Below are 16305 nucleotides of genomic sequence, written 5' to 3' on the forward strand. Positions count from 1 at the left end.
AAAAAGGTGGCATCCATACCAATAGATCCTGCATTCCAACAGTTAGCGGATTTGACTTACTCAGAATATAGCAACAATAGTGTCACTATACACATCCAATCTCCAGCTGAATCTATGTTGAAATCTCCTATACCCAATTCTAGATGTCAAGAAAGAACAGTGAGAAAGTACATGAACCTTTGGGTGCAACTCTGTCTCTATCTTACAGTACAAGTGTCTTGTGCTAAAGAGACTGGATAATACTAAGACCAAATAGCAAGCATCTTGATTTTAAAAAGGGAAGATTGTAACACCCTTGACTAAAATCAGTTGATAGGAGGGGTTCAAAATATGTGGCTCTCTACATACTGTTGGCCTCCAACTCCCATCAGCCCCAGCTGGAATGGCCAATGCTCAAAGATAAAAAGGACTACAAACCAACAATATTTGGAGAGCCGTGGATTTTCCTCAAGAAGCTTATAGCATTTAGTCTCATCTGTACTGCTGATTATAACAAATGGAATGTGTGAGTAAGTGAATGGCCATTGAAGTAATACATAAAACATTGCAAGAAGTCAAATACATGTGCAGTTATGACCTATGAACACTGAGCTGCTGTCATTTAGGAGCAATTCTACCAAAGAAAATATATCACAAGCAAGGATCCACATGGAAATTGAAGGCCTGCTTCTAAAAAGGGCACAGTAATTGCAGCAGGCACTCTTAATAATAATGCTAAAAAGGAAGCACCTTACCCCTTCGCTTCCTGCGCTTTTCTCCATCTTCGCCAATCTCCCCATCTTCGTCTTCATCATCATCATCTTCAGAGCCACTTGTCTCAGAACCAGAGATCTCTTCCCCTGCATTATTAGTGTGTTTGTTTACAGATTTATCCAAGAGTCACTTTTAAAGGAACTTTTATCTAAAGAAATGTTATTATACCAGTAAACTTGTTGCCAGGTTCAGAGCCTGGAAAAAGTTACTTTTTTGGACTGTAACTCACAGATTTCCCAGCTGGCATAGCCATTGATCATGCTAACTGGGAGCCATAGCTCAAAAATATAACTCTTCTGCTATAACTCTGTTTCTTATCCTTTCTCAACCCTCCTAGAAAATGGGACTGCAAAAGCAGACTGACACTTTCAGGTAACCACCCGATATTTGCTCCAAGTACCATCTAGTGGGCAGATGTAACATTTTTGATGAAAGCATTTACACACATGTTGAGAGCAGGTTGGTGAAGGGGCCAGGCTGCCAAACTCAGATGAGGGAAGGCCTAGGTTCAAACATCTGGTCAGCCCTAAAGCTCCCTGTGACCCTTCCCAGCTTACCCAACCTCATGAGAGGGTTATGGAGATGAAAGAGGGCATCTAAACTATTACCTCCAAGGCTCTTGAGGAAGAACAGGATCCAAATGTTTACTCATGGCCATAATTTCACAAACTTAATGCCTCCATCTACTGAAAGATCTAAAATATTATAGGTACTTAAAACGATTTCCACTTCTTAGGTATACCTATATAGAAAAAAATACTGGTAGAAGTGAGTCCATGGTTACCTTCTTCCAACTTTTTCTTAAGCTCTTCGATTTCTTTTTGGAATTGGCGAAGCAAGGCATCTTTTGGATCTTCATTAATTCTAGCCTTGTTCTTGATGTTTTTGGCACGGTTGGCATACCGTAGAGTGCTAATAGTCTCATCATAATTGTAATCCGCTGGACCAATATTCGCACACTAAAACCAAAGATTGAGGAGTTCATCTATTTAATTATTTAAAATATTTTTACCCGCCTTTCTCCTTAAAAAGGATTCAAGACAGTATTTAAAGCTAAAAATAGTAATTATACACATACTAAAAAAGGTCAAACACACTAAAAAAGGTAAACAAAAGCAACACCCAAAACACATTCAAAGCAGTAAGATACGACAACCCATTTCAAAACCCTATTCAGACAGCCAGTCCCTAAAGGAAAGCTTGCTTGAAAAGAAAGGTCCTTGTCTACTTGCAAAAGGACAGCAAAGATGGGGCCAGTCTAGCTTCCTGTGGGAGGGAGTTCCAAAATCTGTGGATTTTGGCCTTCTCTTGAGTCCCCACCAAGCATACCTGTGAAGGTGGTGGAACCAAGAGAAAGGCCTCTCCTGGTGATCTTAACCTTTGAGCAGGCTCATAAAGGGAGATGCCGTCCTTGATACAACTTGGACAAAAGCCATTTAGGGCTTTATAGGTTAGAATTGGCACTTATGGTTGGTAAGAACAAGAAAGGTGGAGAACTATAGTCCAGAATGAAACAGTGGCCAAAACACTATTGTATAGTTATGCTTGTGGAAGGCACACAATTTAACTAGCCAAGTCTTCTTGCTGGCAGTTAATGAGTCCCAGCTTGGATTTGCAGGCATATGTCAGCCTATCAGACCAGTCCATGCTTGAAAATCCAAACTGGGGTTAGTTAACTAGCAGCAGTAAGCCAGTAAGAGTTATACCGTTTTGTCTTCTGAAGGCATAAACTACACAATAGTGTTTGGGCTGCTATCTACGGAGCAGTTCTTTGACCAATTCTACAGGGCAGTCCCAGAGAGGCCCAACTAATGGCAACTTTGGCCTCATTTTAGTTCCAAATTGATGCTACCCTATCTACTGTATTCCAGAAGAGAAGCCTGCATTTCCATTATTAAGCTTGGTGATTGCTCTTCTCTAGACAAAACTGTGGATCAGCTTTCCAGCCATCCATTTCAACCGTTCGTAGCTGATCAAATCAAATATAATACCATTGATCATCTCGTGGTGCATCTTCCCCTTTGTAGCCACTTTTTGCCTTCTGGAATATGAGTCTTTCAGTACTTTTCCTATCAGATCACAATAAAGGGCAATACTCAAAAGAATAAAAATACAAACCCTTTGCAGCACTAATAGTAGTTTCAAGACTGGATCTTACCCTAGCAAAACACAACAAAAAGCCTGCTAAAATTCAGGGTTTACAGTAATCCCCCTCACATCAAATATATGTATGAAATCAAGGAATTCTGTTATCTAGAACCGGTAAACTGTCAGAAAATTGAACACAGTTCCCTCATTATTACCATCATTGTTTTGGAGTTTCCTCCAAGGGAATCCTGTAGCAGTCGTGTCAGCTTGGAGTTGCGGTAAGGCACATGAGTGCTCTTTCCATCTACTAGTGCAGAAATCACATTCCCCAGAGTAGAGAGGGAAAGGTTGATTTTTGTAGCTTCCTTTAGACGTTGCCCAGTGGCGCCAGTTTTAGCCTGCCTCTCTGATCCCTGAATAGGGGTGGGGTAAAAGAGGAAGGGGTATGATGAGCAGGGACAGAAGGTTAAAAATACAAGCAGCTTCTATAGACAAAACAGCAGAGTAGATCACAAAGCAGCTAACTGAAGGTAGATGTGTATGGGTTTACACCTACTATATAAGTCAAGAGTAAGACACTGATTAATGGAGAGGTACACAATGGCTGGACTTAAAAGCTAATTTCAGAGAACTACAAACAACCCTGAGGCTCCATTCTAAGATGACATGCTGCTTTAATTGCATTCCTAAAAAAACAAGAACAAAACCCGTACATCCATTAAAATGCTTAGCCAACTTCCATATGCTTGGACTGATGGTGGTGGTGATAAACATTATAAAGCTACTGCACCATGGCAACAGTGGTGCTATTTTTATTGAACAAAATATTTAGAGCCCTCCTTAGTAAAGGGGAAAAAAATAAAAATGTTATGATTGTAGTTAATTCTAAAGGGTGACAATCTAGGAAGTAAATAAAGCTTCAGGTTTATGTGTTTTTGATCCTCACGGCTAAAAGGAAGTGATACAGGATTTAACCAAGAACTGTTTCCCAGATGGAAAAGTACCAGACAAACCTGCCCTTTGCAATCTGATTATCTGTGAGAAAACACTCTAAAATTACAGTGGAAGAGTTAAGAGCACTGCTTGGGACAAAGCCATGTTCTCCTTAAGGCTTTAAAAAGTCGAGACTGTTGATGCAAGCAGCCATGTTGTATGGGCACTCCAAAGCACTTGATCCAGGTGCCAGGTCCATATTACTTGCAACTGGAATTGGGCAAGCTTGCCTTGGGTACACAGATCTTATCTAAATGATTTGAGGATGCAGTCCTATATGGATTTACCCAGGAGAAAGTTCCACTGAACACAGTAGGATTTATGACTAGGTAATAATGCACAGAGATCCAAGTGTGGATAGAATGATGGACTAGGACTCTGGTGAACATTTTCCAAATCCCTGTTCAGCCATGGAAACTCACTGGGGGAGTGGAACTGGTAAGTGTCTCAGACAGTGTGCAAAGCCACATCAGACTGGCTGTATAACAAATACATTTAATGACTTACCGCAAGATCTACTAAGTGCAGCTTGCCCATGCGCACATGTATATTCCCATCAACACCCTTCTCACTGCACTCAATTGTGATTGTAAAGATAGCATGGGAACGGGAACTGTGTTCATTCATATTCGTGGCCCCAACAGAACCTATTGACACAGGGAAGTCAAAGTAAAGGTTTAAATTAATGGTTAAATGAAATCACTGTTCTAACATCACCAGAGCAGTTACTTTATTTCCCATATGCTCCATTTCTAGCTATTCTAATACCAATATATGCTCCCTTTGATTGTTTTATTAAAAGTATATATAAATATTACCAGTACTTTATTACAGTGGTGCCTTGACTTATGACCATAATCCGTTCCAGAAGATGGACGTAACTTGAAATGGTCGTAAGTCAAAGCACTATTTCCCATTGAAATACATTGGAATGCGATTAATCCGCTCCAGAAGAAAAAAATACCCCCAAAAAATAAAATAAAGATAAAACACTGCAAGCCCCAAAGGAACACGCTGGGGCTGCAAACCAACCAACCAACCAAAAATAAACAACGGAGCAATCCCCATCAGAAGGCGCTGGGACTGGGAAAAAAATCACCAAAAAACAAAACAACACAGAAATATAACCTCCCCCGGCCCAAACCCACCCTGCAAAACCCACCCAGAACAGTTTTTTAAAAGCAGAAAGTAGCACCATACCTTACCAGGAAGTCCCAAGACTCCTCTGATTGCACTCACTCTAACCGTTGGGGCAAAAAAGCTACAAAGAAGCAGCCTCTTCACCTACCAACGGTTAGCAAATTTGAATTCCCCACCTTTTTTCCCTGCCCTTTTCTGGTTGCAACTTAAAGGTCCAGCCGCAAGTCAAAGCAAAATTTTGCAGCCAGAACTGGTTGTAACTCAAAACAGTCGTTAAGTCAGGACATTTGTAAGCTGAGCCACCACTGTACTTGAAACTAATGTTTATATATAATGCATCAATGTATTTCTCACACCTTTGATGTGAGAAAAATGCTGCTAAGGATGAATTGCAAAAATGATACTGAAGCTCTGAACTTCAGAATTCAATTCACTCTCACATATGGTTGAGCAAGATCTCAGTCATGTATGTAGACTAGGCTACGGTGTTTTCAAAGAATTCAGGTGTCAAGAATCCATATATTCAAACTAAGTCAAATAAATATCTTGGATTGGAGCAAAAATGAATGGTTATGCTACAGGCTGGATGCCTTGACTTGCTTTAACGGCCACCGAAAGAGCAAGATGTGGTATACAACAACCTAGTGGATGTGAACCAAGGAGACCAAGTTTATCTCCTTCCCCAGCTATAAAGTTGGCTGAGTCACCTTAGGTAAGTGCCCTGCTTCAGCCTGATCTCTTTCACAGGGCTATTAGAAAGACAATTGGATAAACCCAGATCTATCATCCTGAGCTCTGCAGAGGAAGAATGGGACACACACTAATCATATTACACAAGCTAGAACAATTGAATACATGTGAAACTAAATGCCTCAAATGGCTATACTGGAAGCAACATACAGTATAAGAATACCACTAATATTATGAGCTGCTTTCTTTAGCCCTTCGAAGTAAATGGTTTGCTGAAAATGGAGGTGAGGACAACCCACAGAGGATACAAAACTATCAGCTGGGGCTATGCAACTTACGGTTTTTGTGACCGAGTGTCATAATTCTGTCCATGTCATCTGCATTATTTACAACATAAGCTGAAAGATCTTTGATATAGACTCCCACATCAGGTCGTTCTTTAACCTACGGAACAAATTAGGAAATTGTTCGGTTTAATTTCTGTCTAGCAATTTTGTCTCTTCTTTGGAAATAACTTTGCATTTGATGCCAAAAGCCAGTGTCTAACATCTATCAGCACATTTCAAAGGACCAGAGAGCTAAATGGCGGAATCAGATTTTTTAAAAAATCTGATAAAAGGATGGATGCTAGCTCATACCAAGATTAAAATGTCTCTAGCTAAATCAAGGCTATCATACTTTGGACAAATCACCAGAAGAAAAAAAGATGAGAAGGGTAATAATGGTTGAAGGCCACTGGAAAAGGTTAACACTAAATACGAGATAAATTTAGTCAATAAAGAAAGCCAAGGTTTTTAGTTTGCAGGACCTACAAAGAGCTATTAATGACAGAATCGTCTTAAGTTCACTAATTTGTAGAGCTGCTATCATAAGCAATCTGACAGCACAACAACAATACAATTACAAGAATATTGGTATCAGAAGACTTTCCAATTAAAGAAAATCTGTCAACTGTACATGGACTCAGTCCTGCATGACCTCATGTAAAGAAAGCAAATGACTGCATTTAATGCTGCTATTGAAACCCTCTTTATAAACTCTGGTTAGAAGATGAAGTAAAACCTTACAACTGTCTCCGCACTTTACATATGTGCTTCTAGGTTTAGGAGTTAGCTGAGTTGCAAGGGTTGTTTTTAGGATTCCTATTGTCAGCAATAATCTAGAAACATCCAGTTCTTACTTCTAGCCTCTGTGTCTGGTCCTTCCCCAACAGGTCACGCACTTCCTCATTGTAAATTTCCAAATAAGAGACTCGAACCAAAAACCTGAAGTTTAAAAACAACAAGAGCAAAAGCTTTATCAGTGAAATTAGTCTGATCATACACAGAAAGACAAAGACACAGTACACTGATAAATTAACAACAGCAACAATTGGAGCCTCAAATTTCAGCACAAAGATCTGGTACCTTTCCTATAAGAACACAATATAATGGCCCAAATACTCCTGCATAATTATGATAGCGTAATGCAAACAGCACAACTTCTGGAGATGAATCCTCTCAAGTTAAAAAAAACCACTGTAGATATTTCCTGCTGCAAGCTAAGTCATGTGACTCAGCAAGGAATAGATAATGTTGACGTCAGCATCATTACCTAAGAAGATTTCAACCTATATTTCAGCATTTCTACATTACGAAAAAACACAACATGATGTGATGGTGATTCACACAACACATGTCATAAACAGAGTTTGGTCTCTTTTTTTATCTCAAAGGACTAGAATGAAGCCATGCAATGAAAGTGTTTTTAAATTAACATCCCAATCTGCTGATTATTTAGTAGAACCTCAATTTTCATAGACAGTATACTTCTGAATACAAGAAAATATGAACAAAGGGAAAGGTTTCAGCATTCATGACCAAAAAGCACCTCTTTAGCCTATGCTCACAAAAGGGTTGCTTGATATCACAGACCTGTAAACCTCCAGTAAACCTCCTGTTAAGTAGCTACAAGCACTAAAGGGGCTGCTGCAATGAGAGCAGAAGATAGGAGACATAACTAAGTGACTCACCTTGTATCACCTTCTGCCTTTGCAATGTGCCCAAATATATGAGCAAAAGAATTTGGAATGATCCCCCTGAGTTCTGGAACAGCCCGGACCCCTTCCATAGTAAACGTCTTTCCTGTTCCAGTTTGGCCATAAGCAAAAATAGTGCCTGCAAGACAAGACAGTTCAAATAAGTCCTTATAATGGCACAGAGAAAAGGCTTTAATCCCTTCTTTGCCTCCAGCAATACTCTTAAGAAAGAAGAGTAAATACCAGCTTTCTCAACATGTGTGCATACCAGCTTATGGGGCTTCCAAGCAGAGAGGACAAATCACTCTATTTCTGGTCTGTGCGAGCTTCAGGCATATTTAACTGTTAAGTTCATTCACATTATAGGGAGCAGAATCCAACAACAGAAATTTCAGTTGTGAACTGTCTGTTAAGAATGTGGTGCTCATTTCTTGTTGCATGCTAAGTCACGCAACTGGTATGTAGCAAAAAATGCAAATATTGACTTCTCAGCTAGCAGCATTTTGCCACTAAAGTTTATGTTTATCAGGCCAAAGCCAAAGAAACAAAATAAGATGAAAAAATGTGGCACCTTAAAGTCTATTTTAATGTAAACTTTCATGGACACATCTGTTGTGAACTATCCTCCAGGAGACAGAAAACAGATACCAGGCCTGAGCAAAGATGAATGGGGAGAGAGAAGAGAGAGAAAAGGCGTGGTGGGTGTTGTGCTGTTGGGCTTACAGGGGAGGGTACAAACAAACTCTGTCACCCTATAGCTAACAGCTGCTAGGGTGACATAAAAACAACAATAAAGAATAACAAAATATATTCTGGCCTAAACTGACACACACTGTAAGATCCCCAGAATCTGCAAGGGGGGAATAGGAAATATTTAATTCCCCCAAGGCAGTTGTGAATGAGTTGCATGGTGTCCAGGACCTGAATGCCTTCATCGTATCAAGGCTTGCTCTTCACCTTGGTTCACAGATGAGCTCAGGCCCTGAAAAAAGTGAAGAGAAGGCTAGAGAACAACCGGAGGAAAGCTCCCGCGGATGTGAACTTGGCTACACTTTAAAAAAGAAAGATGTCCAGCAGATATTATAACATGATTCAATCTGCAAAAAAACTCTAGCTGATTAATGAGGCAGTTAGCATCAGAGTGTTCTATCAGGTGTTCTGCAGCCTCACAGGTGCTAGACATCATCTGGGGCCTCAATTGGATGTGATGATCTGCAACTGGTTTGCAGCCTTTTTTCAATCCAAGATTGAGGTCATCCATAGGGACCTGGACTCTGTTAGTATGGCAAAAGACCATATTAAGATGTCCAATGCACCATCTTGTCTGGTTGTACTGGATTGATTTCATCCTGTGTTCATGATGACATGGACAAGCTGTTTGCATGCTGTAAGGCCACCAACTCGGTTAGACTCATGTCCTTCCTGGCTTTTAAAATTAGTCAAGCAGGTAACGAAGGAATGGGCTATTCAGATCATACAGCCCACCTTGCAACAGGGGATATATTCCCCCCCATTTGAAGGAGACAATTATCTGACCCATTCTTAAAAAGTTCAACTTGGCAACAGATAATTGAAATAACTTTCATCCATTGCCAACATACCATTCATGAGAAAGCTGATTGGGTGGTTGTGATTGGGTCCTTTTCCTGTGGGGGGCGGACCAAGGGATTCGGCGGGAATAATCGCAGGAGTCGATGTAACAGTCAAAAACGGGTTCGTTTTATTAGCTTTTTCATCAAGTAACTCTGAACCAAACGGGTCCGGCAACTCTTCATTCGTCAACAAGTTATATTTCTTAGGTTTTACCCCAGGCATTACATCTTTGGTTCTCACTGTTTCTTCCCCCCAAAACAAGTGATTGCGTTCGGGCTCGCGACCGACGCAGTCAGAACTGAGCAGGAAGTCCTGCAACAAGGATGGACCACTACAGATCCCTCCAGCCTGGGTAGGAAAGGGCTGGCTCCACCAAGGGTTTCTCTGTCCATCATTGGGCGAGAAGCCGAACCCACTCCCGGTCTCCATCCCCTTGGGAACTCACAAGCTCCGGCTTCGCTTATTTCTTTCGGTAGAGGCAACAGGCCATCTTCCTTCATTAAATTCGGGAAATTCTTTACTAGTGTTGCAATTTTCTCCCTCTCTGCTCCCGTCTCTCTCGTTTGCGTACTCTTCTCTTCCTTTTCCCCCTCTGCCCCTCTCTCTCTCCTCTCCTCCTTTATAACCTCATCCCATCTCCAGTCTCCCGACTCCTCCCCCCAGTCTCTTGTCCTCTCCGCTAGGAACACCTCTATAGCTTTATTAGCGCCCCCTTCCTCATCATCCAGTTTGATCAATTCGCCCACAGCGCATCCCTCACTTCCTTCTTCTTTAGATGTCTGTGAGGACGGCTCACTTTCCTTCCTTCGCTCACACGCCCCCCCTGAGGAGTGGGCCGTCCTCTCTTCGGCCTGAGGCAGCATCTCTCCCTGTCGGGAAAAGTAATCTGCGTTAGCATGGGCACTTCCCTTGCGGTATTTCACTTCAAAAGTGAATGGCTGTAAACTTAAATACCACCTAGTCAACCTGGGATTCACATCCTTCATCCTATTTAGCCACTGTAGCGGAGCATGATCCGTAATGTGCGTAAATGGTGCCCCTAACAGGTAATATCTTAAAGCCTGTATTGCCCACTTAACTGCATAAGCCTCCTTTTCTATAGTCGAATATTTCTGCTCCCTGGGGGTTAATTTCTTGCTCAAATACATCACTGGAAATTCTATATTGTCTTTCTCTTGAGATAACACCGCCCCTACTCCCCGATCAGAGGCATCTGTTTGGACTATAAAAGGTCTAGAAAAATCTGGGGCATATCTACTTGGCAACTCCGATAGGATCTGTTTTAATTCCTCAAAAGCTTTTGCCTCCTCTTCTCCCCAATGAATCATTTTTGCCTTCTTCTTTCTTGTCAGATCACTCAAAGGGGCAGCAATATGTGCAAAATTAGGGACAAACTGTCTATAGTAACCTGCTAGCCCTAGAAATCTTTGTACCTCCTTTTTTGTCTTCGGCACGGGCCAGGCTGTTACCTGATCGACCTTATCTGACACGGGCTGTATTTTACCCTGCTTCACTTGAAATCCTAAGAATTTTACTCCTCGGCGAGCTACCTTGCATTTAGCAGGGTTGACCTTAAGTTGAGCTTCTTGTAGCACCTGTAACACCTTCTCTAGATGTACCAAATGCTCATCCCAGCTTTTACTATATATAAGTATATCATCGATGTAAGCTCCAGCAAAATCCTTAACAGGAGCTAACACCTTGTCCATCAGGCGTTGAAATGTCGCGGCTGCCCCATGTAAGCCAAAGGGCATGCGAGAGAATTGGAAAAGACCCTTAGGGGTCACAAAAGCTGTTTTTTCTTTATCCTCTGGCCTCAATGGTATTTGCCAATATCCTTTGGTCAAATCTAATGATGTTAGGTACTCAGCACCGCCTAATCTTTCTAGCAAGTCATCAATTCTAGGCACTGGGTAGGCATCAAACTTGGACACCTCATTTAACCTACGATAATCAATGCATAACCTAACACTCCCGTCCGGTTTCGGCACCACCACCGGATAACTTCTCCATGGACTATAGGACGGTTCAATTACTCCTAGTTGAAGCATCTCCTCTATTTCTTCATTAATGGTTTCTCTCAGGTGCCTAGGCCAACTCCTACTACCTGATCTCACTATGACTTGGGGTTGAGTGTTAATTGCGTGTTCAACCAACTTAGTATTACCAGGCTTTCCTGAGAAGACCTCCTTATATTTGTGTTCTATCTCCCTCATCTGTCTCTCTTGTTCTGGGGTCAACTCATCCCCTAAATCTATTCTTATCCCTTGGCATAAAAAGTCTTTCGTTTCTGGCCCAAATTCCTCATCTTTTACCTCTCCCCATAATGCCTCTCTTTCCTTCCACTCTTTCAATAAATTTACATGGAAGATGCCTTTCTTCTTAACTTTGTCCGGCATCCAAATCTCATAATCTACTTCTCCTACCCTTCTCAACACCTTATAGGGGCCTTGCCAGGTGGCAAATAATTTCGATGACGCTGCTGGCATCAATAACAAAACCTTCTGCCCGGGTTCGAAATGTCTTGTTTTGACCTTGGCGTCATATCTCCGTTTTTGTCCCTCTTGAACCTTTGATAAATTCTCTCTGGCTAGAGAGGCCACTAATCTTAAATGCTCTCTCATTTCAATAACGTGTTTAACATTAGTCTGCACCTCATCTTTCCCACTCTCCCATTTTTCCTTGACCAGATCTAATATGCCTCTAGGGTTCCATCCATACATCATCTCAAATGGTGTGAACCCCGTGGAAGCCTGTGGCACTTCTCGTACTGCAAACATCAACGGAGCCACTAGCAGATGCCACCTCTTTGGCTTTTCCATCACCAGCTTTCTCAGCATCCCCTTGAGGGTTTTGTTAAATCTTTCTACTAATCCGTTTGTTTGAGGATGATAAACTGCAGTGTGGAGGGGTTTTACCCCCAATAACCCCCACATTTCTTTCAGCGTTTGTCCCATAAAGTTGGTGCCCTGATCCGTTAATATTTCTTTAGGAAAACCCAGTCTAGTAAACACTTGTAACAACTCTCTGGCTAGTACCTTAGACGTCGTGGACCATAGAGGAACTGCCTCAGGGTACCTAGTGGCATAATCTATAATAACCAAAATGTGGGTGTGGCCCCCCGCCAACTTAAGGAGGGGTCCCACGATGTCCACTCCTATCCTCTGGAAAGGTTGGTCTACTAAGGGCATGGGTATCAAAGGGGCTCCTGGCTTGGGTTTAGCTTGAGTCTTTTGACACTCTGGACAGGATTGGCAATAGTTTTCTATTTCCTTCTCCAAACCTGGCCACCAGAATCTTTGTTCAATCCTAGGCTTCATCTTATCATATGCCAAATGTCCCGCCATAGGAATATCATGGGCTAAGTGTAAAATCGCCATACGCCATTTCTGAGGAACAACCAACCGTTTTTCCCCTTCCTTAGTCACACTATACAGTAATCCGTTATCCAAAACCATCCCCTTTTTCCCCCTTTCCACATCTCCCACCTCACGCGCAGTTCGTAGGTGTTCTTGCAACGTGGCATCATCTTGTTGCAGCATACGCATGTGGTCGCGCGTGGTCTCCTGTAAGAAATCATCTCCCACTTCAATTTTAACGCAATCTCCCTGCATCCCTTCTCTACACTCTGCCAACGTTCTATCCCCCACCCAGTCTCTTCCCAATAACATCTCTCTTGAGAGTCTGGGGACAATCCCTATTTTCATTTTCCGTTTCTCATCTCCGACTTTGACTTCGGCCCAGGTCGTCTTATAAGTCTTAGAGTCTCCATGTATACACTTTACAGTAAATCCTTCTTCCACCCCTTCCAACTTTATGTCCCGAACCAATGTTCTGCCGCATCCTGTATCGATTAATGCCTGTTTCTTCTCCCCGTTCACCCATGCAACCACCTCCCAACCTGCTTGTTTCCCTTGTTTTTCTTGGCTACTATTTGGTCCTCCTACCCAAGAACAATCCGTCCCTGGGCAGTCCCGACGCACGTGGCCTGGGGTCCCGCAGCCAAAACACACGAGCCCCCCAAACACGCGGTCGTCCACCGTGACCGGTCGCACCGGCTTCGGTCCCATAGGTTCAAAGGGGTGCCCACGGGTGCGAGCTCCTCCTGGCACGTCCATTCCTCTCCGCGCTCCGCCACCTTGTGTCTGCGCCACCGCCCTCTCACGAGGCTTCCCACGTTCCCCAGCAAAGGCGGGACTTTCTTTGATTACTTCCTCTGAGGCGCAATAATCTTCGATCAACTTGATGGCTTCCTCCAATTGCTTGGGGTTATTCTTTTGAACCCACCCCTTCAGATTCCCGCTCAAAGTCGTTACCAAGTGTTCTAACACAAATGTCTCCATAACTTGTTCCTTAGATTTATCTTCAGGTTTAATCCATCTCGTCATGTTGGCTTTCATTCTTTGCACTAAGGTTCGCGGATGAACCCCGGGTTTCCACTTAAGCTCCCTAAATCTCTTCCTATATGCTTCCTCTGTTAGATTGAGAGTCCTCAAGATTGCCGTCTTCACCGACTCATATTGTGCGGCCTCTTGCGGACTCAAAGTGTCCACCACCTCTTGCAACAGTCCTGTTAAGCAAGGTACCAATATCAGAGTCCATTGCTCTTTGGGCCATCCCGCGGCCACCGCCACTCGCTCGAATGTATGAAGGTATGCTTCAGGGTCGTCACTGGCACTCATCTTTTGTATCCTAATGGGGGCAGGACCGGCCACTAGTCCATTCTTTATAAATACGTTATTCTTCTGGCTCTTCTCATCTTCCACTCCTAATCTCATCATGTGCCTGGTAACTAACATTTGTTGTTCTGTCAAGTTTTCGATCATCTTCTCCTGCCTCTCTATGGTCTTTAGCATCCTCGTCATCTCTTCTGTGCCTACCCATTGGCCCGCCCCACGTTGGGCGCCACTGTGATTGGGTCCTTTTCCTGTGGGGGGTGGACCAAGGGATTCGGCGGGAATAATCGCAGGAGTCGATGTAACAGTCAAAAACGGGTTCGTTTTATTAGCTTTTTCATCAAGTAACTCTGGACCAAACGGGTCCGGCAACTCTTCATTCGTCAACAAGTTATATTTCTTAGGTTTTACCCCAGGCATTACATCTTTGGTTCTCACTGTTTCTTCCCCCCAAAACAAGTGATTGCGTTCGGGCTCGCGACCGACGCAGTCAGAACTGAGCAGGAAGTCCTGCAACAAGGATGGACCACTACAGATCCCTCCAGCCTGGGTAGGAAAGGGCTGGCTCCACCAAGGGTTTCTCTGTCCATCATTGGGCGAGAAGCCGAACCCACTCCCGGTCTCCATCCCCTTGGGAACTCACAAGCTCCGGCTTCGCTTATTTCTTTCGGTAGAGGCAACAGGCCATCTTCCTTCATTAAATTCGGGAAATTCTTTACTAGTGTTGCAATTTTCTCCATCTCTGCTCCCGTCTCTCTCGTTTGCGTACTCTTCTCTTCCTTTCCCCCCTCTGCCCCTCTCTCTCTCCTCTCCTCCTTTATAACCTCATCCCATCTCCAGTCTCCCGACTCCTCCCCCCAGTCTCTTGTCCTCTCCGCTAGGAACACCTCTATAGCTTTATTAGCGCCCCCTTCCTCATCATCCAGTTTGATCAATTCGCCCACAGCGCATCCCTCACTTCCTTCTTCTTTAGATGTCTGTGAGGATGGCTCACTTTCCTTCCTTCGCTCACAGTGGTGGAGAAAGGATGGTGGCTGACTAGCTGCAGACGTTCTTGGAGGATACTGATAGTCTCATCCATTTCAATCAGGCTGCACCATGGGACTGAAACAGTTCTGGTTGCCCTACTTTATGACCTGTTAAGGAAGCTAACCTTGTTGGTCCTTCAGTCTCTCAACAGCCTTTGTTATCATTGACACAATCTTCTGGACTGGCTAATAAGGCTGGGGACTGAGGACCAGTATTATTCTGATTCCAGTTCTTCTTCAAGGGCAATCTCCAGAAGGTACAGCTTGGGGAGGCTGTTTGGACTCTATCGATCCTACAATGTGGAGGAGTCCCACGGGGTGGATCATCTTCCCAATGCTGTTTAACATCTGGATGAGGCCACTGGGGAGGTAATCCAGAGATCTGGAATGTTGCATCATTGATATGCTGATTAAACACAGCTCTATCTTTCCATTTGCTCTTCGGCAGGAGAAACTGTGCAGACTGTAAAGCAGGGGTCCCCAACCTTTGGGCTGCAGCTGAGTACCGGGCCGTGGCCTTGGCAGGACCAGGCCATGGAAACAGATCCCCCCCCCGCACACACTTCCCTCCATGCCCACCTGCTCACCTGCATGCATGGGTGCCCCCCACAAGTGTGCCCTGCCCACCCACGCATGTGTGTGCCCCGTCCACCCGCAAGCATTCCCCACTCCTGCACACATGGACTCCACTCCCCCAACCAGTCAGCGATTTGGAAAAGATTGGGGACCACTGCCATAGAGGGCTTTCAGGTCTAAGTCATGGACTGGATAAAGGCAAACAGACTGAGGTTGAATTCTGACAAGATGGAGATCTTGTTATTAGGAGGTGACCTTGCTCATCGGGGGTGGGGGTGGGGGGGCTTTGGTCTTCTCTAGATAGGATTATACTCCTTCTGAATTTACACCTTTTCCACCTTAGGTAGATTGTACACCTGCAGTCCTACTGAAACAAGTCCTGATAACACTAGTTCACGCATCGGTAATCTCAAAGATTGACTATGCAATGCCCTCTACGTGGGGCTGCCCTTGAAGGCAGTATGGAAACTGCAGCAGGTACAAGATGCGGTGGCCAGGCTGATCTTGGGGACTTTGAGATACAATCATATTTCCCTAGTTCAGGCTTGTCTGCTGGTTTGTTTCTGTGCCAGATTCAAGGTACTAATGTTGACTTATAAAGCCCTGAATGGTATGGGACCCTGCTACCTATTGAAGCACCTCCTCCTGAGATCAACTATTTGTGGCGCTTGCACCTCTCAGGCTTTGATATTGAGGGTGGTGAACCCAAGGGAGGCCAGGAAGTCCAGGACTAGAAACTGGGCCTTCTCAG

At 43.7% G+C, this 16305-nt stretch overlaps 2 protein-coding genes across 4 annotated transcripts in view; both read right to left on the minus strand.

Annotated features, from left to right (window-relative positions):
- Positions 1–16305, minus strand: part of KIF3A (kinesin family member 3A) — a 36778-nt gene that overhangs the window by 16748 nt on the left and 3725 nt on the right. For all 3 annotated transcript variants that reach the window (XM_020813668.3, XM_020813667.3, XM_020813666.3), the window contains exons 3-9: positions 7676–7820; positions 6845–6929; positions 6003–6108; positions 4342–4481; positions 3057–3254; positions 1538–1712; positions 735–839 (exon numbers count right to left, since the gene is read on the minus strand). In XM_020813668.3, the coding sequence (XP_020669327.2) occupies positions 735–839; positions 1538–1712; positions 3057–3254; positions 4342–4481; positions 6003–6108; positions 6845–6929; positions 7676–7820 (954 nt within the window). The remainder of the gene's footprint in view (positions 1–734; positions 840–1537; positions 1713–3056; positions 3255–4341; positions 4482–6002; positions 6109–6844; positions 6930–7675; positions 7821–16305) is intronic.
- On the minus strand, positions 9340–14898 carry LOC144586836 (uncharacterized). The gene is made up of 2 exons (XM_078385755.1): positions 12763–14898; positions 9340–10143 (listed from the first exon to the last, which is right to left on the minus strand). The coding sequence occupies exons 1-2, from the start codon at positions 14575–14577 to the stop codon at positions 9511–9513; spliced, it is 2448 nt and encodes an 815-aa protein (XP_078241881.1). The 5' UTR covers positions 14578–14898; the 3' UTR covers positions 9340–9510.

Source organism: Pogona vitticeps, chromosome 2 (assembly GCF_051106095.1).
Source record: "Pogona vitticeps strain Pit_001003342236 chromosome 2, PviZW2.1, whole genome shotgun sequence".
NCBI lineage: Eukaryota > Metazoa > Chordata > Lepidosauria > Squamata > Agamidae > Pogona > Pogona vitticeps.